Genomic DNA, 22,939 nt, shown 5'->3' with positions numbered 1-22,939 from the left:
TCAGTTTAAAATATCTCCTTGGTTAACACCCCAGAGACTTTCAGATTTCTTTATTTACCCACGCCGAAGATAAAAGTATTTACACCACAAGAACAAATACGACAACTTGCTATTTGAGATGAATACAAAGGAAATGAAAACCGCTTTGGTTTCCAAAACTATTAATCATGAATCCGGAGTTCAGACCAGGTTCACTCCGAGTTCGTACATATCACTGCAGACCTGCCGTATAGTCCCAGCACACAAATGTAGCTGGGAAGCACTTTTTGAAAGGAAGACTTTCTGGCTGCTGTTTTAACTTTGGATCCCAGTTAACATTATTACAAATGGCTCCAAATGCGAATTCTCCAACTAATGACATCCGTACACTCGTTGAAGTCCTTCTTTCCACTCTTAAAATAAATCAGATGATTCTGGAGCGTTTCTGTTGTGAAGCTCAACAAGATCAAGGAAAGCAAGAAAGAATTGAAAACGTTTAATCTTACACTGATGAATCTTCCACAAGCATTTATAACGAGCTTATACCACACCATAGCTTCTTGGCCTTTAATTTTATCGGTTTAAATGTTAATCATTGTAAAACTGAATTCGAAGGATGTAAACAGTAGTTTTGGACTTGCTGTGGAACAGTGAGCCTCTAAAAATAGCTCCTAACCACCATCTAAGGAAATAGATGAGAGAAAAAAGTTAGGAAGGCCTAAAACATATGCCCGTACAGTATGTTCCTATAATGCGTCTCACTTTTCAAAGTGTCCGATATTCTCCAGAGAAATCATGAGTCATGGGGCTGTGTTTTTAGAGATAGGCAAGCAGATGTTCCAACTGCCGATGAAAAATGCAGCTCACTCTTGCTGTTGATATGAATAGCTATGAATACAATGCAGCACAATGAGTTCAGTTAATCTAGTGCTGAATCATGGTGTCGATGTGGAGGAGAATATATATGAAAAAAAAAAAGAAAAACCGGAATAAGGGAAGATAAGGAAAGAATACCTCTAAGAAATACATCATACAAAAAGACCACAATTTTGAAAGATCAACAGATGATGAGAAAAGACATTACTTTCTGGTCAACAGTATCATTTACTGTAGCTCATGTGTATGAAAACACTAATATACACAGTACAGCTGAAGCCACAAAGAACCCCGGGCACTTATTCTCCAATCAAAGTGGAGATTTACAACAATTTGCTAATAAAGAGTAGCCTAAACTTAACAACACTGTTATTTTACTCAAATTACGTCTAAACCATGACAAAGTCAGGCTCCCCTTGATATTTTGCATTGAATAAAGAGCTCGTGGTTAAAGCTGAACTAAATAAGACCTGTGACCTTTTGGACAGCACATATGTAGCCTTTAACATTTAGTAGGAACTGTTGCTTTAAGGTGTGAAGAAAAAGTTTTCCCTATAAGTGAATTGAAGCGCAAAAACTCAACTTCTGGCTCTCGACTTTTCTGATAAAACATGAAGGCGAGAAGTCGTCTGATGACACAGATTTGCATACGAAAAGATATACGAAACTTCCCGGCTCTTCCCTGCAGCCGACGCCGCGTATGGGGCAGAGCGATCATCAGAAGTCTTTAGATTAGAGAAACATGCAGTGCAAACATGCATCAGCTGCTCCGATGTATTTCCACATTCTTTGGTCGTTAGCACGTCTTAACGCGCCTTGCCACTGATTAGAGAAAGTCCCTTGCATTTGTTGCGGCTTAAATTTGACAAGTCAAGTTGCATCCAAGTCAACATGTTGTTTACACACAGTGTGAGCAATCAGCAGCAGGCAGGAAGTGAGAAATATATACAGCTAAGTCAAGTACTGCTGAAGGAGCACAAAGGCGCGATAATAATGACAATAATACTTATTCATTTATTAGTGATTTAGATTCCAAAGTCCTGATGTTTTGTTTAACTCTAAATGGAAAAATTAGTCACAGCATCGGAGCTGTTGTGCATTTGAATGTGTCACTGTGAACGAGGATGGTGTGATAACTCTAGCACCCACACACTTAGTTTTTCTTTGCAATTGTTCTCCTCATTTTGACATCGCATCTGCATTTGCACATGAGTAAACATAAATAATGACACAGGTTTTGTTCCCTACATCACCCTTGTGGTTTATTTAGAAGGTTTTTGGTGGCGCATTTGTTTCTATTTGTGGCTCGCGCTTCACACTTTTAGTTTGTCAGTAGTTAATGTTGCCTTAAGCTGTTCTAATTGCTATTTTGTCAAGTTACCACTGCCAACGGTGCACCATTTCTTTCAGGCATGTGCTCATTTTTCCTCTCTGTTCTGTTTCAGGCACTTTTTTTGCTAAGTTAGTCTTGCCTGAGACTGGCTCTGTTTACATGACCTCTTCTCTGGAGCAAGAAAGTTGTTGCATATTTTGTTAATTGTTATCTTCAAGCTACCTGTGACGCTTCTTGGCTGCCAGGTTTTGTCCCTAACAAACATATTGGTCTCTCCCTGTGTGGAGAGAGGGAGAGTGAGAGTGGGTGGATGTTTTTTTCTTCCTCAATAGATTACAAATTGAAGCGCGGCTATCACTCAGTGACACAAGTAATTTGTCCGGCTCTATACTCTGCAAACAAATTATTTGACACCAGATGACAGTTGCATTTTGAGGTTTGTAATACTTTGTGCTCCTAATATAAATTGTTGAAAAACAAATCATCAGAGCATGAAATAAATATGACATGTTTTTGCTATTACACCTGCTGTCGTCTTGGAGCTTTGTAGACTGGTCTCCCAGTGGGGATAGATTTGACTGACAGCAGACACTGGCGGCAGTGATCCACCACATAAGAACCCATGGCAAAACATGCTGCTCCCAGCACATTCTCGCTAAAGAAAGCTTTAAAGAGGCATCTACAAAAGACCTGGATCCAGAGCGCTGATTGACATTCTTCCTCTTTGACACTTTGACATGGAAATGAAGTTTTTAAGTCGAGCCCTGCAGTCTCCGCTTTGTTCTGTATCTCTCTTTGACTCGGAGATGCATCACACCAGGTCTGTTTGCCCAGGTGGCTTAATAAAACCATAAAACCCACCATACACAGGTAGAACTAAGAAAATAACATTTGTATACCAGACAGCAGTGAGGGGCAGACATAGAGTACATGATCTTTTTTTTGTGTGTGTGGGGGGGGGGGGGGGGTATGCTACTCACACAAGACACATAAATTAATTACAAATGGGGGGAGGTATTAAAATGTCTTTTTTCTGCTGACCTGGGCACATATTATCAATGGTATCCACAAAATGTAGAGGTCGAAGACATGCATCATGTGACACATTCTGGTGTATGTGCATGTATCCATGAGCTTTACATATTTATTTTAAAGGACATCTCAAGGCCCTAAAAGTAAAAAAACAAACAAACAAAAAATAAACAATCAACAACAACAACAAAAAACAAAACAACACGTGAGATGGACAGAGGGAGTATTTGTGATGCGGTGGGCCACCTCTATCCACACTGGCCTTTCAGGAATCTACGTGCATGTCATTTCAACAAGAAAACTTCATATCCCAGCCACCCTCCCATCAATCATCGAGCCACGTTGGGCAGACACAGACAGAGCCAGTGAGAAAAAGCTCTCTGGTGCAAATCTTCAATAAAGAGCAACTGTCACACTGAGTCTCCGCAGCAGGCTCCATTACATTAAAGAGCTCCACACAGCTTACCTCTGCCATCAAATTGAAGAAAAGCATTCCTTTCCGATTTTTTTTTTTTTTTTTTTTTTGTTCCCCCATTTTTGCAGAAATAAGACGGTGTTAAAAGCTCTAAAAAATACAAAGTGCAGATCTTCAGACAGTTTGGAAAGCGGTATAGTAGAAAGCGAAAGCTTGTGCTGCATGCTGTGGGAAACCACAGAGAACTTCTGCAGGATTACTGCGATCAGCACACATTACATTGCACCATCTGCTGCCTAATGTATTGTTTCTGTCAGAGCTGTTTTTTTGTTTTGTTTAGTATTTTTTTCTCTTTTTTGGCCGAGGCGAAGCGAGTTATGTGGCCTTTCTGAGTTTGTATGCATTCTTGTATTCCCTTCAACTCATGTGACTAATGTAATTTCTGCCTTGCAAAAAGGAAACAAAAAAACGTTCACTTAGGGCCACCTGGGGATACAATGGATGGTTACGTGGCTGACAAGAAGGAATGGGAAGCCCAGCAAGATCCACTCATCACATGCAAACAGCTCTGAGGTCTGTGTAGAATTTCTAAGCCTGAGATAAATTATCACCTGTGAACACTGAATGTCATGCACATGGCCTGATTCGGCAGTATAACAAATGATATTCAAGAAATAGTCAGCTCACTGATGAGCAAATTACTCTGTTAAAAAGTAATCAAATAAAAAAATTACGAAATTAAAAAATATGATTTTTTTTTATCGATGAATTTAAACATTTTCTGCTTCCAGATATTAAAATGTATTATTCAATACTCATATTAGTTTTATTTAATTGAAAACTGATTATCTTTGGATTATTAAAAGAGTAAGCTCTAGAACTTGAGGTTCTGAATTTTGAAAATCAGCTTTAGAACAATGTGACTGATCTGTGTTTTTTTTGTTCATCAAGCAGCTGAGTGCCCCATTAGTTTAGTGCCGCTAACAGTCAGAAGTAAATGCCATACAGAATTCTTCACTTTATATTTAGAAATGATAAGACACGCTCTTATGTATCTTGGACTTGGTCTGGTGGTGAAGTGTACACGGCTCCGGCACAGCCCAGAAATACTTGGACGGCTCCCAACAACAGCAGCATCAGTGGCAGCGAGCCAGATGAATCATGGCACCACCAAACCCCTCGGCCAGTGGGACAATGCATGAATATCAGCACATAGGAAATGCAGCAGCAGAATGACTTGAAAGTAATGATATCTCCGAAATAGGATATACAAGTGGTAGCACGGGGTACAGCGCTCCTATGAAACCCACTCCGCGTTCTTACCTTGGACCTCCTTGTCATTTCGGAACCACCGGATGCTGGCGGCTGGTTTGCTGCCTGATGTGGTGCAGGTCAGGGTGATAACATCGCCTTCCGTGGCGGGCTTGGTGAATCCGGTGATCTCTGGCCTTCCTGGTACTCCTATTGTGCACAAAATTATAATTATAAACAACGTACCAAATAACACATGTACAAGTAATAACCCAGTGAGTGATAAATCCAGCATTCCTCTGACAATAACTAATGATTTAATCATTGACAAAATTTAATTTTAGATATCAATGGCCTCTTCGCTCAACAATGAGCTCTAATTGAGCTTTTTTGTGACTTGTTTTTCTGCAGCAAGACGAAAAGGAGTAAAACTGACAGTTGGAAAAAAAAAAAATTATAATGTAACAGAAATCTGTGAGCCGCTAATAAATTGGAAAATAAATATATTAAATCTGTATACAGTCTACTACTATCTGCTTGTTTGGCTGAGATTCTTGATCTAGGTTATTTCACAGAAATAAAAGTCACAGTAAACGTCCTGAACTGCTGACATGACTTTTGGTTTTTGACTTTTGAGCTTGTTGTTGCTGTACAGCTTTCTGCTGGCAGAAAATTTTATGTAGTAACACTACTGGGTTGCAAACTGAACTATCATTCTTTATTCTACAGGAAAAGGCTACAACAAAATGCAGAGATGTTATTTTCTATGAATAACATATTCCCACTGAAGGAAAGACAATGACCTATATTTTCAAATGTGAAGGTATTCGTGGTGTCAGACTGTGAGGAATTAGCAACACAAGTAATTGGCCAGCGGAGACTCGGCCAAAACAGACGTGCTCACCCAGAACGGTGAGGAAGGCCTTGGTGGTCTTGACAGGCATGGTGAACAGCGAGCAGGTGTACTGGCCCTCATCTGACAGGCTGACGTCACTGATTCTGATGGTGAGCTCCTGCCACGAGGCTCGCACCAACTCGATTCTGTGGTCTCTCAGAGCTACATGAGAAAGGCAGACGCACAGAGAGTCAAAGGAAAAATAAAGACAGGGAATTAATTAGTGTGCAAATTCAGTGACAGCAGCTAACCTGTACCAGCACCATGTGCAATTCAGATGACCTTTACCGGAAAGAGGCCGGATGCGCTTTCACTTATTCCAAATACTTGTCAAAGGCAGCAAACACACATTCAGTGGCCAATGGTTGGAAACAGCTGCTTGGCATTTGCATTCTGGGCTGACAGTCTTATTCGCAGGCAGAGAGAATAAAGGAGGTATCAGTGGGACGCACTGGAGCACAGCGGCTGAAGTAGTATTAGATTATAATATTTATTTTGGTAATCACTTACATTCCAGGTATTGATTTACACTCACTTAAACAGCCTTGGCCACTGGCTCTGCCTGTGACATTTCTAAAACCTAAACCTTTACGGTGGCCAAGCACAGAACACCTTCGCCTACATTTAGAGTGAAGGAGGGCAAAATAATTACATAAGTGCTATAACAAGGGCTGAACAAGACAACATGATGTTTATTCAACCATCGGCTGTATCATTTCAGGATAATCCTATTTTAAGTCATTTCTGCTGTCACACTGAATGATATTTAGCACACTTTAATATCATATAGAGAAATTAAAGATGTCATGCACAACCATGGATCACAATATACTGCACTGATGCTTAACTTGGGCATTTTATATTGTATTATTTAATGTATCTCCTTAATGTTGATGTATGTTTATCTGATAATCGAACCCAAAAACAGAAAGAATTAGTGCTAAAAAAAAAAACCAAAACAAAAACCAAACAAAAAAAAGAAAGAGTTCCTGATCTATAATATGGTAAAACGAAGCTTGAAATAAAACTTTTATGACACTGGGAAGCTGATTCACTACACCCCGATAGACCTGGGAAAGCAAGGTTGAAAAATGTCATCTTGCTCCTGTCATCGCTTATACAATTTCAAATTCATAATCACATGTACCTACAAGCGACCAACCACAGAGGGCAGGAATGAAAGTGCTCTTCATTGAATAAATTACACATTCTTAATCCTTGGTCCCTTCAGGCCTGGCCAGCTCTCTCCCTGGACACTCTTTCATCTGAGGTAATTTGAACTCTATTGGATTTTACAACCAAGGCATATCTGGCAAAATACAGCAGTGTAGGTGTGAACTGGGCTTTTAATTATCACAGCCAATGTAAAGTGGCATCCCATCAGATAAGGAAGACATCTCTATGAAAAATCATTAATCACTGGCTCCACTTCCAGTTGATTTTAGCGATAAACATACAGAGCAGATATGTAACACGCAATTAAATTAGATTGGCTGAGATAGTTATTAGATTTACACAGACATAGGTCATTATCAGCAACGCTACTCTTCAGCTTCAATTACACCAAATCGTTTGATGGCCATTATCACATTATCACACACATGCTAAGAAGGAAAGAAAAAAAAAAAGGAGAAGAAGAAGAAAAGTGAAAACGTGAAAAGCGTGAAAACATATTGATGGCTTTAAGTTTCTTATTAGAGATTCTTTGTTATCCAAGAATAAAGTGTAGTGTAAATAAAAATAATCTTCAAGCCAGAATTAAAATTTAATAACAAGATGTGCCATAAGAGAACAAGCTTATTATGCGCTTTGGGGTTTAATACAAACATTTGCTAGTCTGACTGGAGCAAACCACATCCTGAAACAAAGCTGCCTGATGTTCTTTGTAGTTAAGCATCATCACTACAGAGCTTGGAAATGCCCAGAGGCTTAGGCAGAAAGCAACAAACGCTTTGGAGGATGGATGCGTTGGAGAGGAGATGGGGTCTAGGCAAACACTGTACAGGAACTAAAAAGATATGAAAGTACAGGCTGAGAGGATCAAAGCTTTGGACAAGATGACATACTTTACCTCCCCTGGCCCATATCCCTCTATCTCTGCAACGCACAGAGAAAACACAGGGAGAGATAGGACGACTTCTCATCCTCTTAACCCCCCTGTTACTCGAAGCACAAACACCTAAGAGATACTGATAAATGTTAAGGCTGTTTCCTACGAGGGATCTGTTGAGTGAAAAATCGGCATCTTTAGGTCAAAACGGTACCCCACTTGAAATCTGTTGGCATAAAAAGTGAAAAAAAGTTGTCGTTAGTTTCAGGAGCTGCGCTCAAACTGGATTTATGTTGCAATAGATTTAATATTGAAAGTGCCTATGAAAAACTGCACTGACAAAATGTGGCGGCAGCTCCCCTGACACACCTGAAGCACCACAGCTGCATGATGTACTCGTATCGGGTAAATTCGTAACCAGTCCGGGGGGGGGGGCACTAAACATATGGATTGACAACAGACAAGCAGATTATGCTGGACTTCCTTTAATGCCTTTGGGGAAACTTGTTGCCATTGGAATCCAGTAAAACTAACATGCAGTAAACCTAAAGGCCAATGCCGCTCACTGAGCTGACCAACTTCAAAAAGCCTGTTAACCATGTCTGATACTGAATAGATGTGGGGTACGATTTTAAATACCAAACAGTGGCCACATACAGTACAGACCACTAAAATTTTCAAGTGACATTTAAAGTACCCAATAGGCTACACCTCATTTAATCTACTGAACAATATCACATTTCCTCAAAAACAGACCTAAATCTAAATGTCAGATGCTGAATTACTGATTCAGATCATTTGAAGTAGACGCCGTGAAAGAACTTGTAGTTGAGCAAAAAGATGGACTTGAATGATGCATTTCTGTTAGACAGCCACTGGTACGAAGAAAAACCATACGAGCCAATGACATATTGATAGAATGAGATGTACAAAGGTTTGAATAACCCAAAGACAAGTGTTATCTATTACTCAAACAGCGTATGGCCAGGAGACCATGCTACTAGAATCCAATTCAGGCTAGGGGCCCAGATTGTGAGCAGATCCGTCACAATCAGACCCAAATGCCAGTGGCTGACAAAGCTTTTTTCCAGGTGCTTTAGGAAATCAATGTGATGAAAAGGTTCATTTCCCCCAAACCCTAGATAGGTCCTGTGCTGTTCATTCTGCTTAGGAGGAAGCATAAATCTGCACCCTGACCTTGTGTAGTCTACAGCCTTGCAGCATGGCAGCTTAATGCGCAGTACATCTCCTGTGATGGAGGCCTTACCAAGGCTGTCTCAAATCAGTAAAACTGACATCCCAGTTCCCCCCCAGGGCAAAGGGATACTTTTGCTATGGCCCTTTGATGCAAAGTAATGTTTGTCTTGTTTCCCTGACAGTCCTTTGCTCCACCAACTATGTCAGTAGAAGACCGAGCCGAGGTCTCCTGAGAAAAGTGCAGTTTGTCACACTCAGTTTCAACAACTTAGGTCAGCTTTGCTCTGAATGCGCAAATCCAGAAACCTGTTTTGGAATGTGAAGCAGTTGTTCAAAAGACTCACTAAAATACGGTGCATGGTTTTGATGGGTAAAGAGATGAGCTGGCAGTCTGGTTGGTAGCTGCATTAGCTCCGTCCTCCAATAAAGCTGGAAGCGGAGGAACTGCAAGTGCACTTATCACATGGCATTCACTTCTGCACTCCACTGAGCAGCAGACAGATGTTAACCAATGTTTCAGATCCAAAACGATGAAGTATCTCCTGACAGTCCAGATAGAAAAGGACATTTTACATCTATCCATTAGTCTTGGAAACAAGCCGATGGCTCTCGGGTTCAGCCAAAATGTGTTACATCCGCAACACTGAGTGTCCCCATTTGGCCATTTTTGCATGGCCTGTAACCACTTTGAGCCAGTCCTGGAATGTGAAAGCAGTAGCTGTCCTTCAGCAAGAACACAGGGCCCTGGCACACCCCCGCGCTCTTCAGCCAGGGGCTCCACTCTTTGCAATTAGAGTGTGTTTGCTGCTGGCTCTGCTCGCTCAGTGACTGTGTGGGCGATTCTGGACATGTTCCAGGGCTAGTGGTGCAGGCAGGGGGCTCTTTCCCACCACACATGTGGCTGCAATTAAGAGAAGGAAAGGGCCTTGTTCCAGAGGGCCATTGTTACTGCCTGCACTCTCAGAGATCCCACAGAGCAGATGCTCCTCAAATTGGACTCATTTTCAGTGCTTGAAGGAGGGAAGGAAAGAAGAAGGAATTCTCCCAGCAGCTATGTTATGTCCTCTCTTCAAGTGGTGAATAATGAGACTGAATATATTTTTGTCCATCCATTTTCCAGCCCACTGAAATAAGCTTGATTGTAAACCGTGGGGGTTATTTTTCTCCCTTTGAATTCCCTAAATCTAATTTTTTTATTAAAACAACTGCCAGTGGGGTTACATAATTCTGTTAGTTTACAATGCATTTTTGCCCATTTCAGAGGTTGTAAAGACACATTACAGTACAACAACACAAAAAGAAGCCGGCCATTTTTCAGGTGGGTGTGAAATTTCTAAAGGAATTTAAATACGACATATGCTTCATTATTCTAAATGGCCAATATACATATACATGAGAGCGCAGCGTGGCACAGAAGCTCATGATAGCACAAGAGCAGCTCTTCACATTAGTGATAATATCAAAGTGTACAGTGTTCACAATTCTGAGGAGCTGGAGGTAAGCCAGCAGATTTAAAACTCCATTAGTCCCTGAGGACCTGCGTTAGCTGTGGCCATGAGATCTGTTCTACATTTTGCTACCTGGGAGGAAAAAAAGAAAAAGAGAAAAGAAAAATAGGTCCTGCAGAGTAAACAACAACACTTGCGGCCTGTGAAATATTCCTCAGAATCACACCAGTGTGACATTTCTCAATTTATCTGACGAAAACATGGGAAAGCAACACCCATCGCACCCATTAATGAAATAGACACCATGGTATGTTTTCACTTCCACACTTTTTCTGTTGTATTCACATACTTTGAATGGGCTTTTCATGTTTATACATGGATCCTGGTCTCTCACTGAAATTAATCTGAAGGAAAAATAATGGTCCTTTGTGTCCATTTCAAACTGAGGACGGATTTATTTGGAGACCTGAGCAGAGGCAAATGTCCACTTGCTTACAACGGACCCACCATGAAATGCTGCATGTTTACTGTGATGGACATTTAACTGTGCTTTCATTGATGCTCACTCTGGTAATTGCATCCTTGGTAATTATCCTTCATTCTCTCAAGCTAATGAATGTTTTAATGCTCACATTAGAGCATTCATTTAGCACATAACAGCATTTTGATTACTACAAGCCAATTAAGATCAATTTTGCTTTGTGACCTTTATGATCTAGGCCGAATGCCCCAATTAAATGTCATGAATGATGAACCACAAACTTCTGAGAGATGAAATTGAGACGAGGAGAGTTGCTATTGTATATATACACCATATACACCTTTGCGACAAGAATATGCTGCAGATCAAAAGAGCAATTTCTTATCTGCCTTTGACATGCAACCTGCAGTAGCTTCCAATTATTTGCACCATTCATATTCAGATATTCATTATCTGACAAAAGATTCTGTTTCCATCCTGCTTGTCTCAGAAATGTCATTACCATTCTCCCCACCATCCATACACAGGTTTTATCCTTTTCCCACAGAAGCCAAAAGTGAAGTAAATCATAATGAAGACAGTAAAGGACAGCTCTGTTCTCGTCTGTCCTGCTCAGCGGTAATAACTCATAACCCTGGCAACATATAAAAGGGATAATTCTACAAAAGACATATGGTTCAAATCAATTTCTTCATCATTGTACCCTGCTGCAGAGCTGCTCCATTCAACAGGCTCTACTAATTGGCCTAATGCATGAATGATGTTTTTGGCGTGGCTATTAAGGCGCTCTGTCTCTCTTGTGTTGTGTCAGGTCTGTTGCGGTGGTTCGTTGGAATGTGCATGTTGTCGAAGTGTAGTCTGGAGCCTCTGAGGTGGCAACAATCAACCAAGACTCAGATATACATAATGGATGAGGAGGAGTATGCCAGGGAGCCAGCTGGCATGATATAAGAGGAGGGCTGTGTTCAGCCTTAGACAAATGTGCAGAGACAGTCCAACCCATATGGATCGGCTTTGGGAATCCAGCAAGGTTAACACTCTCTTGAAGCTCCATGAGGTTTGACTGAGCCTGTTATGAGAGAGGATGAGATATAGGCCGCTTTTATCATCCACACTCCACCAATGATACGTTTATGTGTCATCATCTGTGACGGGAAGTGACATTGCTGAATAGGTGGATTGTAGGTCGCTTGTAGGATGTGCTGCTAAGATTATATTCTACCTGCCTGAGGACTCCCAGTGGACTTATAAACGGATAATGTGCAGTTGTGATCCTCGTGTTGCTGCATGTTGCGATCAAATGTGCAGAAGGTTATTTAGAGCAGTCTTTAAATTAATGGAAACCTCCCTCATGAGAAACATGATTAGATTAGTTATTCGTTGAAAATGACATGTTCATGGTTTCTGTGGTCAGCCGAAGTGATTCTTTCAGCTTTGACAAAATGAGCAAGTGTAACAAAACCACTTCCGTAGTGATAGTGGATTAGAAAACACTCTTTAGGAAGGAGCTGACAAACTTACTTTGTTATTTGATTTAAATTTTTTCATCACTGGCCTTCATGTATGACGAATGTGTGGTGGAAAAAATGCACTCCACCTGTGCTTGCTGCTCTTACTGATTTACTGGGCTGGATTAATGATATTCAATGTCTTTGAAATTCTGGAAAGACACAGAAATCCCTTCTCTCCTTGAGTGTAATAGCTGCTCTTTGGGTCGTTTTTTCATATTCTCATTTGCCAGACCTGAATTAAAATGGAACAAATTATAGTTGGGGCAAAGATCAGATTTTGTCTTATTTTACCCAGCAGCTGTCAAACTCAATTGATATAGTACAGAACTTCAGCGTGTTTTTTTTTCTCCCTTGCTTAAAGATGTTTCTCTTTACTCCACTGTAGCTGCTCAAAAGGATTTAAAAGGTCATTTTAATACGCCTTTTCCTCCCTCACTATTTTATATCAAACCCCAAACACATGCAGACATATGCCCTTATCTTTAATACTGAGCTTGAGGAAAAGAGCCAGAGTAGATTTCAAAAAATGCCTCACAGAGCGTTTTGTCTAATTGAAGATGGACCAGCAGATGTATTTTTACCATGATTACCTGTATGTGTCGAGCATCCACCGTCGCACATTAAAGCATTAAAAGCTACATTTCTTTGGGTTTCACACATCCCCAATGGCAAGCTACTCCTGTGCAGAGAGGTGGGGGGAAACCTGCATGTGCATGAAATGGTAACATATGGCCACGCTGTCAAAGCCACCCACGGGGATTACCGTAAGCAGAGAGGAGGACAAGAGTCAACGGACAGATACAAGAAGCACATGGTAAATTAAAGATGTATCTAAACAGCAGCTTAAAAAAAAAAAAAAGAAAGGATGGCAAAAAATTTTATATTGAGAACAAGGAAATGTAACATAGCTGCAAATCTACTGACGGCCGTCTGATCAGCTGCTCATCACAGGAAGAGAAGAGCCTGCCTCAAGCTCGGCCGGTCTTCAGCCAGTTGTTGGACTGAAAGGTAGCAAAAGCTTGAATCTAACATTTTTCACTGGCTCCTACAAGACGGCACAACAAACTGGTGAAGAAGGACAGTTGCGGCCTTCTGCCAAGCAATTAACTGGTGATTTGGCACAGCAGAGATTTCTTCCCAGGTGTCCCACCCTCTTCTTCACATGAAGCTCGTGTTGCTCCACGCCTCCCGTTTCTCCTGATGGCCTCACAGGCATCTTATTAGTTGTGCCAATAAAGCTTTTCATTTGGCTGTTTAAAAGGAGATGGAGAGGAAGTGTTCCCACACTTAGCCCTGGCAACCTCTGCTGAGTGGACTACATTCATTTTGTCGTTCGTATTGCTCAGGAAAAGGATTCTGTCATGCAATACAAATGGCTGCCTACGAAGGACAAAGTGGCTTGTGCATATTGTGGCTCTCCAAGCTCTCCTTGTAGCAGCACCCCTCTAGATTTACAGGTGGATACAGATTATTGCTTCCAATTGACAGGAGATGAGAAATGGAGGAGTTAAACTGCTTCATTTGAACCAAACGAAACAATCAAAATGAGATTTGAATGATTTATCAGGTGTTTCACCTATTCAAACTACAAAGGAGTGATTTCTTTTCTAATAGAATTGGGTGATTTTTCAAAATTGAGTCTGCAAAATAAAATATTGAAACATGTATTGTTCACAAGAGAATACAGAAAATAACTATAATAAATGACTGGCTTTGGCTGAATGGCTTTTGCTTGAATTTAAATCCTCGGGGCACATTCACACCATTTACACAAGAATATCTATTTAAGATTCAGTTAACTTTCGTTTAATTGTATTTGGAAGTAATTTCATCTAATAAAACACCTTAGACCTCATTACTAAATCCAATCACTTGTGAGGGAGAAAGCATTTCTTCAAACCAGTCTGTGACTCTCATTCTGCTCGTTCACTCTGGCGTCCCTCTCCCATCAATTGTTATTCAAAGGGAAAGTTCATCTTCAATCACTGAACCAATGATATTGTATTAGAAGCTACAGCATGAATGAAATGGGTAATATGCTGTGAGAAACACTGAACGATGAACAAACCCCCAACCCTTACAAGACCAGTCCACTGTTATATTCCCTTTCACCCCTATTCCAATTTATCAACTCCGGACTTTTGTCACCTTTAAATTGGATTTGGTTGGTGAGAGCACATTATAATTCATTGTGGGCTCGGGTCTTGTTTCACGAGGTTGCAACAGTTCGCTTCCTTTTCAAAGTGACATCCAAACAGCTATACAAATGTAGGGCAGCTAAAATGCTAATTAAGCCCAATCATCTCGCAATCCACAGGCGTTACTGTGTTGTAAACAACACTGTCAGTGTTGCATGATTACAGAAGTTCAATTCAAAAACAGCCTATTTCTGTTTAGTTTAGTTTGTGCCCTGGGACATCAGTGGAGACAGATAAATTCAATAAAAGTCTCTTTCTCCATTATGGCTAATGTATCTCCCTCATATCCCATCTTTTTTTCTCCTGCATTTGATGAAATTGCGTGCTCACAGACAGGGACAACTTTCCAGATTCCAAATTTGAAAAAAACTAAATAAGACTAATGAACACGACTTCAGTGGTAATATATAATATAAGGGCTCAAACGTCTTTATCATATCTCAACTTTGTTTTTTGTTTTTTTAAATCATTATGGCCATTACGCCCCGGTACATTACTCACCTTTCTTGTCTCCAAAGAACAGGGTCTGTTGTGCAGGGTTTGACCACTGGAGGGAAGTGTTATCATTGTAATCCACACGACAGGTCATGTTGGCTGTGCCCCCCTCCACCACCGTCACATTCTGAGTTATTGGGAACTGACCTTGGCTACCTGTGGAGATTATGAGACAGAGTTTGAGGTCATGGCTGTGACATGGATAGAGTGCGCTTTTTGGACAGCTTGTTACTGCCTCCTTATTGGATGTACCACTCAGACTCAACACCTTTCCAAGTTAACGTTCTGTCATCATCTCGCCCAATTACATTAATGTCTTCATTACATCACAGGAAAAGAAAACGAGCTAAATGGGAACCAAGTTGACATGGACTCCAGCCTTAAGCAGCCGCTGGAGCCAGGAAATATTTTTGTTTATTTATTATTTTTGGTTTTTTTCTTTTCCTTTACGGTGAAAACAATGGTAGGTTTTCCTTCTCCCAGAATGCCTTCCCCACTGCCTTATTGCTGGGCCCTAATTGGTAGCATGGCCTAATTAGAGGTCGTCATGTTCTGCTCTAGAGTCTAGAGCTGCAGCTGGGTGGTAAATTGACACATAATCCGAGACACTGTGGGCCTTCGATCCGAGCGACTGCCTTGCCCTGAAACAGCCGCTCGTCACAGTGTGCAGAAGACATCCAAATGAGGCCTAATCACCCAGCCTTGCTGGATTTTACCTTCTTATTCCACATTTGTACTTGTCTCAGCAAAGTCCCCTCATTATACCGCAGAAGCATTTCTATCCTGCTCGTGTTTTATTGAACTTTGCCAAGCTTCAGAAACAAACGTCGAAAGCCTATACTCCTTTGCAGGGGATTGTGCGACGGCAAAGTATAGGCTAATATAAGCCCGACCAGACTGGCCCCACTTAAGGATGACAGCAGTAAACAACAACAACTGTGTTAGAGCTCTTGAGTTCATGGGTGAGGCTGAATATGCCTGGGAGCTCTCCATTGTCCAGGACCTTATCTATGCGCGCGGTTTCTCTTCGTAGGTCTGCTTTGGTTTCCACTTATAATGTGCCTATGAAGGTGACATTGTCTTCGCTGCTTCCCGGTACAGTTCACCACAGGGACGTTTCAGCTAAGGGAGCAGCTGTCTGCCTCATTAGTCCACCTCACATGGGGGAGCAAAAGAAGCCGGGACAGTCAAAGGTCTTTGGACCTTCCTTGACCTCCACCGTTCTGATGGAGGCCATTGTCAACTACAGGTGAAGGTAACGCCGACTATAAATAATAATGGGAAAATTACGGTTCATTTACCCGCTCACTGCACCCGATCACACAAGATGACATCACCATCATCATGTTGATAACACAATAATTCAGATGCAGTTGGCTGGGTGTCAGCTGGGTACTCAGAACAGAACAAGCTCTGCATATCATTATAGTAAAAGGGAAATGGATGTAGATGCATTGTGTGTGGGGTACCATGCGGAGGCGTTTTCTTTTTTTGTCAGTTCCAGCAAGTTTCAACAAGTTTTTTATTTATTTTTTTGGTCATATCATCTACCCCATCGTCTCTCCAGTATTTTTGCTGTCAGTCTCCAGTGTATACTGTTCGCTGTTCACAGAAATGCTATGGTAAAAAGTGAAATCCAAACAGTAATGGTTATAACACTCAATCCCTCAGGTTGGGGTTTGTAGGTTTGCTGTGGCAAAAAACCTGTTGCTGACATTTCCTTTAATTATACCTGTGAGGCCAATAAAGGCTTTGCACATAATCAGAAGTGCAGTCACGTCGTGAGCGTTGTTTTCAAAGAAGTGTGAGAGCAGGTTTGGGTGCAGTGCAGCTAACTGGGCTTCATCTAATACATTCATGAAATTCCACTGTCTTGACATTCTGTAGCAGTCTAGAGTGTTGCAAATGCTGTCCTTTCTGTGGAAACATAATCCCCAGTGCCAACTACAGGGTGTATTTCTTTTTCTTTTTTTTTCCTTTTCCCCCTTTTTTTTGAGATGGTGATTGGAGGACAGCTGGCTTTACTTCAACAGTGCAATGCCAAACAATATTCTGGAAAGTCACTGAACCACAAACAGCTCCAAGGACACTCCGCCGTGCTGTCTGGCCCTGTAGCCTGTCCACACTTTAAAGAAGCATGTGTTCAGGTGGGTGTCACAAAGGGAGGTGGGTGGTGGTGGGGGGGCTGTTAGACAAAACGTTTAATTGGCAGGAAAAATTGTGGCTGAAATGATGAAACCAAGATCAGATCATGCCAAGAACGAAACTAATACTGATAATATTTAGGTTCAGCAGCTCTAACGAAATAAAGCGGGTTAAAAACATGACAACGACGGGTGAAAATCTCTGCACACCCCTGTACACCTGTGTTTACTCCTCTTCCAAACATTGCGTGGGTATGTTCAGTTTGCCTGATTGAAATCTGTCTTGACCTACAGGCTTTTATCACATTTTGTCACAGCAGAACAAAAGAAAGAGCAAGGGTGTAAATAACAAAATCAATGGTGGCTGAATTACACTGTGCTGCTTCATGGTATCGTGCCCGCTGGTTCACTGTCACACTGTCACGCTTTACTGGGACACTCCCCACACAACGGTGCCTTTTTGTGTGTGTGTGTGTGTGTTTGTTAATGGCATCATCTGTGCTCTTTCTGTTATGACAAGCGAGAAGTCTGTTGCTGTGTCAGAACCCTGTTTGGTTTTTTTGGTTTTTTGTACCTGCTATGGATAAAGAAGTCGCACCTGTTTGATTTTATTTCATTTTTTTACTGAGTGATGAAACACAACAAATTGGTGATTTGACAGAGCTCACACAACACGACAACTTGGATTGGGTAAATAGTAAGGTTTATGAAACTTCAACGTGAGCTTGAGTGAAAATGCCTGTGTGGGTGTACAGCATTTGTAAGATGTAGATAGTCGATTTTTGTAAGCTACAGTACCACCTTTTTTTTTACCTTGTTTCAGCTGAGCTAAAATATGACCTGCTAAATGCTGAGAGAGTAGTACAACGTTAGGATAGAAAAATTAACAACCACACAAATCCTGAAATAGGCAACACAACAAACAAGATAGCTATTTCAACAGATATTCGGAAACAAGTGTATACCATAATTGCCTCATTTTTCAACAACAGAAATGAAGATGTCAGAATAAAAAAATGCAATAATCATTCCCCACATTACACTGCGCTACTCCCGGTGAAGGAGAAGATACAACAAAAGCTTCCAGGTAAAGACAAGTTAGAGTAGATCATGTTGAGCCATGGCTGTGTTTTCCCATAAAAACAAATTCAGTGAAAAGGAACAAACTGTTCTGGGAGAAGTAATAGAGGTACGAAGGTTGTCCGCTCCACAGATGATCCAGGACGACTCAGTGAAGTGTAGTGATGAAATGAGGACTAAACCTGCACTTGTGCGATATGCCTTAGGGGAGGAGAGACCATCCCTTAAACACAAAGCCGGTAGTGCTAAAGGCTGAAGAACTTACTATTGAAGGGCTTGGATCTATTATAATAAATGAAAAGGAGCTACTTTTCTTTTTTTCAGTCAAGGCCAGCAGCAAGTTGACAGCTTGTGCATATTTACAGTAGGCAGCTTGCAACTTGAGTGTCATGATAGCAAATAGGTGCGGATTGAGAAACCTAAGCTATCTTGATGAAAGTAGCTGACACTTCCCGAGACATGAATACCACTGACTGCAGCTGTTTTGTTTTTTTTTTTTGTTGTTGTTGTTCCCTCTAAATTCTGGCAATCGTCATCCTTTATTCCATGAATATCACAAAGTGCTATAGTAAAGGGAGAAAAATCAATATGTGATAAGTCACATTGCTGTTTCTCTCGCTCTCCCCCTCTTTCCAATCCAACCTCTCTGCGCGTTCTCAGTGGGGGAGGTCATGATTAAAAACATGAAATGAACCCCAAACGGAAAACGAACAAATTTGTGCACTATAATTTACCTTGTTCAATTAAATTTAGACCTTTTTATTGTTTTGTTTTCGTGTGTATGTGCTTTTATTAAAAACATTCAAACAGCAGCCTGCTTGTGGGCCAAACTCTTAAAGCTATAATTGGTCCCTTGGCATTGCTTTCCGCCTTTCGCAACATTCAGTCACATGAATGTGAGAGCTGCTGTTTATTTATTTATTTATTTATTTTGAAAGAGTCTGAGAGATCTGAGAGCTGCATTTTTATTTAATTTTTTTTTTTATATTTATTTCATTTTCTTTCTTTTCTTTTTCGAGAAAAAAACAAAACAAAACAAAAACAAAACAAAGCAAACTAAACTGGCCAATATCACCCTGAGCTTGAAGATTACAGTCCGCATTCAGGTGGGCCACCAACACACTGATCATCAGTCACAATGTCAGCACACACCAGATTAGTCAAGTTGTTTGCTGTGCTTCACACAGAATGCTGCTGACACATCTCTCCACCGTGACATTAACTTTCATCCAGAATCAAGTGACGCTGCCTCATGAATCAAATATTTACCTGCGCGGCTGAAATGAGGTAGAAATGTAAATTGGAGGAGAGACGATAGCATCTTTATTCTAAACACAAATATTTGAAAATTAGATTCTAAAAAGGAGAAGCACAGAAACAGATGTCGAGATGCAAATGTCCGCTCTTCATTTCGAGGAATTTTCAGCAAGGGACGGGGTGTGTGCAGCAGGCGTGGTGTATAAATATGAATGCAGATGTTGAGTGTGCGTTAATGATAAACTATTTCATTTCATCTCAACCAGTCTCTCTCAGAATGCAGCTCAGACTGTGGCCTGATGAAATCTGAGTCTGACAATATTAGAAGTCAAGAATACGATACTTAGGTTATTGATTTTGCGAGTCTTATGGTTTTGGGTGGGTATCTTGAAAATGTGAATATAAGGAAGATAGAAATCTTCTCTGGGAAACCAGGTCTGAGAAGTCAATCATTAGATGAACGCGCAGAAAATAATATTTTACTAAGGTGTCTAATGACCAGTGACACAGGATGTAACGTGAAAATTTCAAGGAACATCTCTGTTGAGAAGAACAGAGTTAGTGGAGGAAGAATGAGCCATACTACACCAAAAGCCTTTCTCAGTTTCAGCTGACTGCACCAAATAATGGAAAGCAGCGCCTTGATGAATGGCTGGAGAGCAGTCAAGCACAGTACTGCAGAATAAACTGTAAACTGCAGGCAGGATAAAAAGAAAACAAATAACTCAGAAAATAGTTGAAGAAAATAACCAATGCCTCCATTCATTATGGAATAATAACAATTATTAATTTCCATATGAAATGAATTCCAGGCAGTTTGTCAAATGCCTAGTTCACCTCTGCTGCTTGATTTTATGAGGGTTTTATTTGCAAATAGATATGTTGGAGATGCTGAGCTGCCCTCCGCATGTTAATGATTAGTGGCAACTTCATATAGCGCCTGCCAATGATAAAATGCCCTCTAAGAACATCTCTGTGCCAACCACGGGCCCATACTGGAAGCCAAATTTCTGAAATGGTGATAATTAAATCACCAAACGCACACATACTTGCATCGCTTTAATATTCCAGTCAGTGATTAAAGATGATATTTTATTAAATTGCTGTATCACAGAAATGCACATAATTAAGCCTCACTATATAACCAAGAAAAAGCTGACGTGATAGCTTCGACAATGTCTATTGAAATATGATGATTTGAATTGTGCCACTGAAACTAAGCAGTGAACTAACAAAAAGTCTTACATAATTATTTCACTGTTTCGGGCAAATAAGTGTGCCACACGTCAAGGTATTACTTTATTAAGGGGTGTGAGAGATTATTTTACAAGAAAGTTGATGAGTGATATCCAAATCCAACCATATTTAATTACTCCATTTTCCATCTTATGCAGGGAGATTATATTGTACCTTGATTCTTAGACAGCTGCTGTGTCAAATATGTAATTATCGAAGTTTCGGATGTATTGCATTGATACTCGCAAGGTATTTAAACAGACAATATACTCTGGAGAACATAAGAATTAATCACTGCAATTTCTCAGACAAAACTGTAATTAATTGGCTAACTCCAAACCGTGTGTCCTATTTGCCAGCATGTTGAGGGAAGGAAGTTGAACATCCATCCACAGTGTATAAATATTCCATTTAATTAAAACTCCGGGCCTCTTGTGGTGTGTATTCCAACATGGCGGGAACAAGCAACCACAGAGCTAGCTTTCTCCCCCGTGAGACGGGCAGCTCTTCATTCCAACTTACTGTGAACTTCTGGGAGAGTGCGTCTCTTAACGCCCTGAGTGATTCTCAGCGTTGCTCCTTTCACCTTTCACTTACGCTGGAATAACTTGTCCTCTTTGTAGTCAGACATGTGATTACATGTGACACGTTCACTGACGAGAGCACACAGACACTATACGTGCTGAATTCTTCACACGGGCTATAAGATCAACCACTTAATCTGTCGTAAATAACTCTGAGACTAATGGCTGTGTCACAAATTTTACAAAACAATCTAGTTTCCTCTGAAGTAATCTGAACTCGATTCAACCGTCCTTGCCAACTAATTATCTGTGGAGTCGTTGCACGTTGGCTCGTTCAGTGTGGTGTTGTTGAAAGGTAGGCACGCATGGGAGTGACGCACACACTACGTAGTTCATATCACAAAGCTGAATAGCGTTCCTAAATGTGGTCCAGCTGAAATTATGAATTTTTTTTGAAGGGAACCTCGCCAAATCGAAACTGCTCTCCTAATGCAGAGGGTCACACTTGTCTTCCATCAGTCATGCCCCCCCCTCCCTTCAGCAAAAAAAAAAAAAACTAAATCAATGACATCCAGCCAGACTTCTGACTACGGCTGAGTGAAGACGTCATGTCAAGCCTCCATTTCAGTAATCACTCTTTTTTTTTTTTTCCTTTTAAACCAATGTCAAGATTTTATTGATAACTTTAATAGCTTGCTGTGGCCTTGCCCTCGGCTCCATCTCTGACCTTATGGTCCCCGATGAGTCAGAGTGCAGCTTTAACACCATGGGCCAGCCTTTTGGTGGTTGCAAAGTCCAGGCTCAAGATGAAAGATGGCTGGATTTTGCTGCCAGGACACCTAGGCTATGAAATGTCCTGCCAGACAAGCTCAGACTGCTAACATCGGTATCATCCCCTAAAAATCGCTGCTAAAGTCAAGTCTGAGGGAAAAGCTCTTTTCAAATTCATGTTGAAATTGTTTTCATTATCATTTTGGTACCTTTTGACTTTTGCAAACAGTAAGAGTAACAGTTTGCTGCTGCAATATCAGCAACTAGATTCAGAAGCAGTTGCTAATACTTGTGGGACAAATTCAAACCTGTGAAGCCGGAGCATAGACGACTTCGAAGTAATACTCAATTGTCTACTTACAACTGCCGCACCAGAACATTTTAGGGTGTTTTAATCTTTTATGTGCTCACACTGCTGCAAACAATGGTATTTTTAAATTATAATGACATCCAAGTAAATCTGTTTTAGTCAAACTGGCCTCTGTGATAAAAATCCTGTTTATTTTGGCACTTGGGAGTGGCGGCAGTGGAGAGGAGCTGGGTTTTACCAGCGTACACGTAGGTAAGAGAAACTACATTAAATACACCAAACATTTCTTCTTTTTTTTTTGTACAAAGAAAATACAGCTTTAGCAGTTAACAGCTTCGACGTGAAGACGTTTAAATCTCATCATCGAAAAAGTCACATCAGTGCTTCGAAATGAAAGTTGGCAGTTTCTTTTTTCTTATTTTTTACAGCACAACACACAATCATCCATTTGGCTGT

General features: G+C 40.8%; 1 protein-coding gene across 2 annotated transcripts in view; it reads right to left on the bottom strand.

Moving 5' to 3' along the window:
* cadm2b (cell adhesion molecule 2b) overlaps nucleotides 1-22,939 on the bottom strand; it is a 141,728-nt gene that overhangs the window by 11,350 nt on the left and 107,439 nt on the right. For both annotated transcript variants that reach the window (XM_029517697.1, XM_029517698.1), the window contains 3 exons: nucleotides 15,168-15,317; nucleotides 5,791-5,943; nucleotides 4,959-5,096 (listed from right to left, as the gene is read on the bottom strand). In XM_029517697.1, coding sequence (XP_029373557.1) covers nucleotides 4,959-5,096; nucleotides 5,791-5,943; nucleotides 15,168-15,317 — 441 coding nt within the window. The remainder of the gene's footprint in view (nucleotides 1-4,958; nucleotides 5,097-5,790; nucleotides 5,944-15,167; nucleotides 15,318-22,939) is intronic.

The sequence above is a fragment of the Echeneis naucrates genome, chromosome 13 (assembly GCF_900963305.1).
Source record: "Echeneis naucrates chromosome 13, fEcheNa1.1, whole genome shotgun sequence".
NCBI lineage: Eukaryota > Metazoa > Chordata > Actinopteri > Carangiformes > Echeneidae > Echeneis > Echeneis naucrates.
Note: the sequence above shows the minus strand (reverse complement) of the source record. Positions and strands in the feature narration are given on the sequence as shown.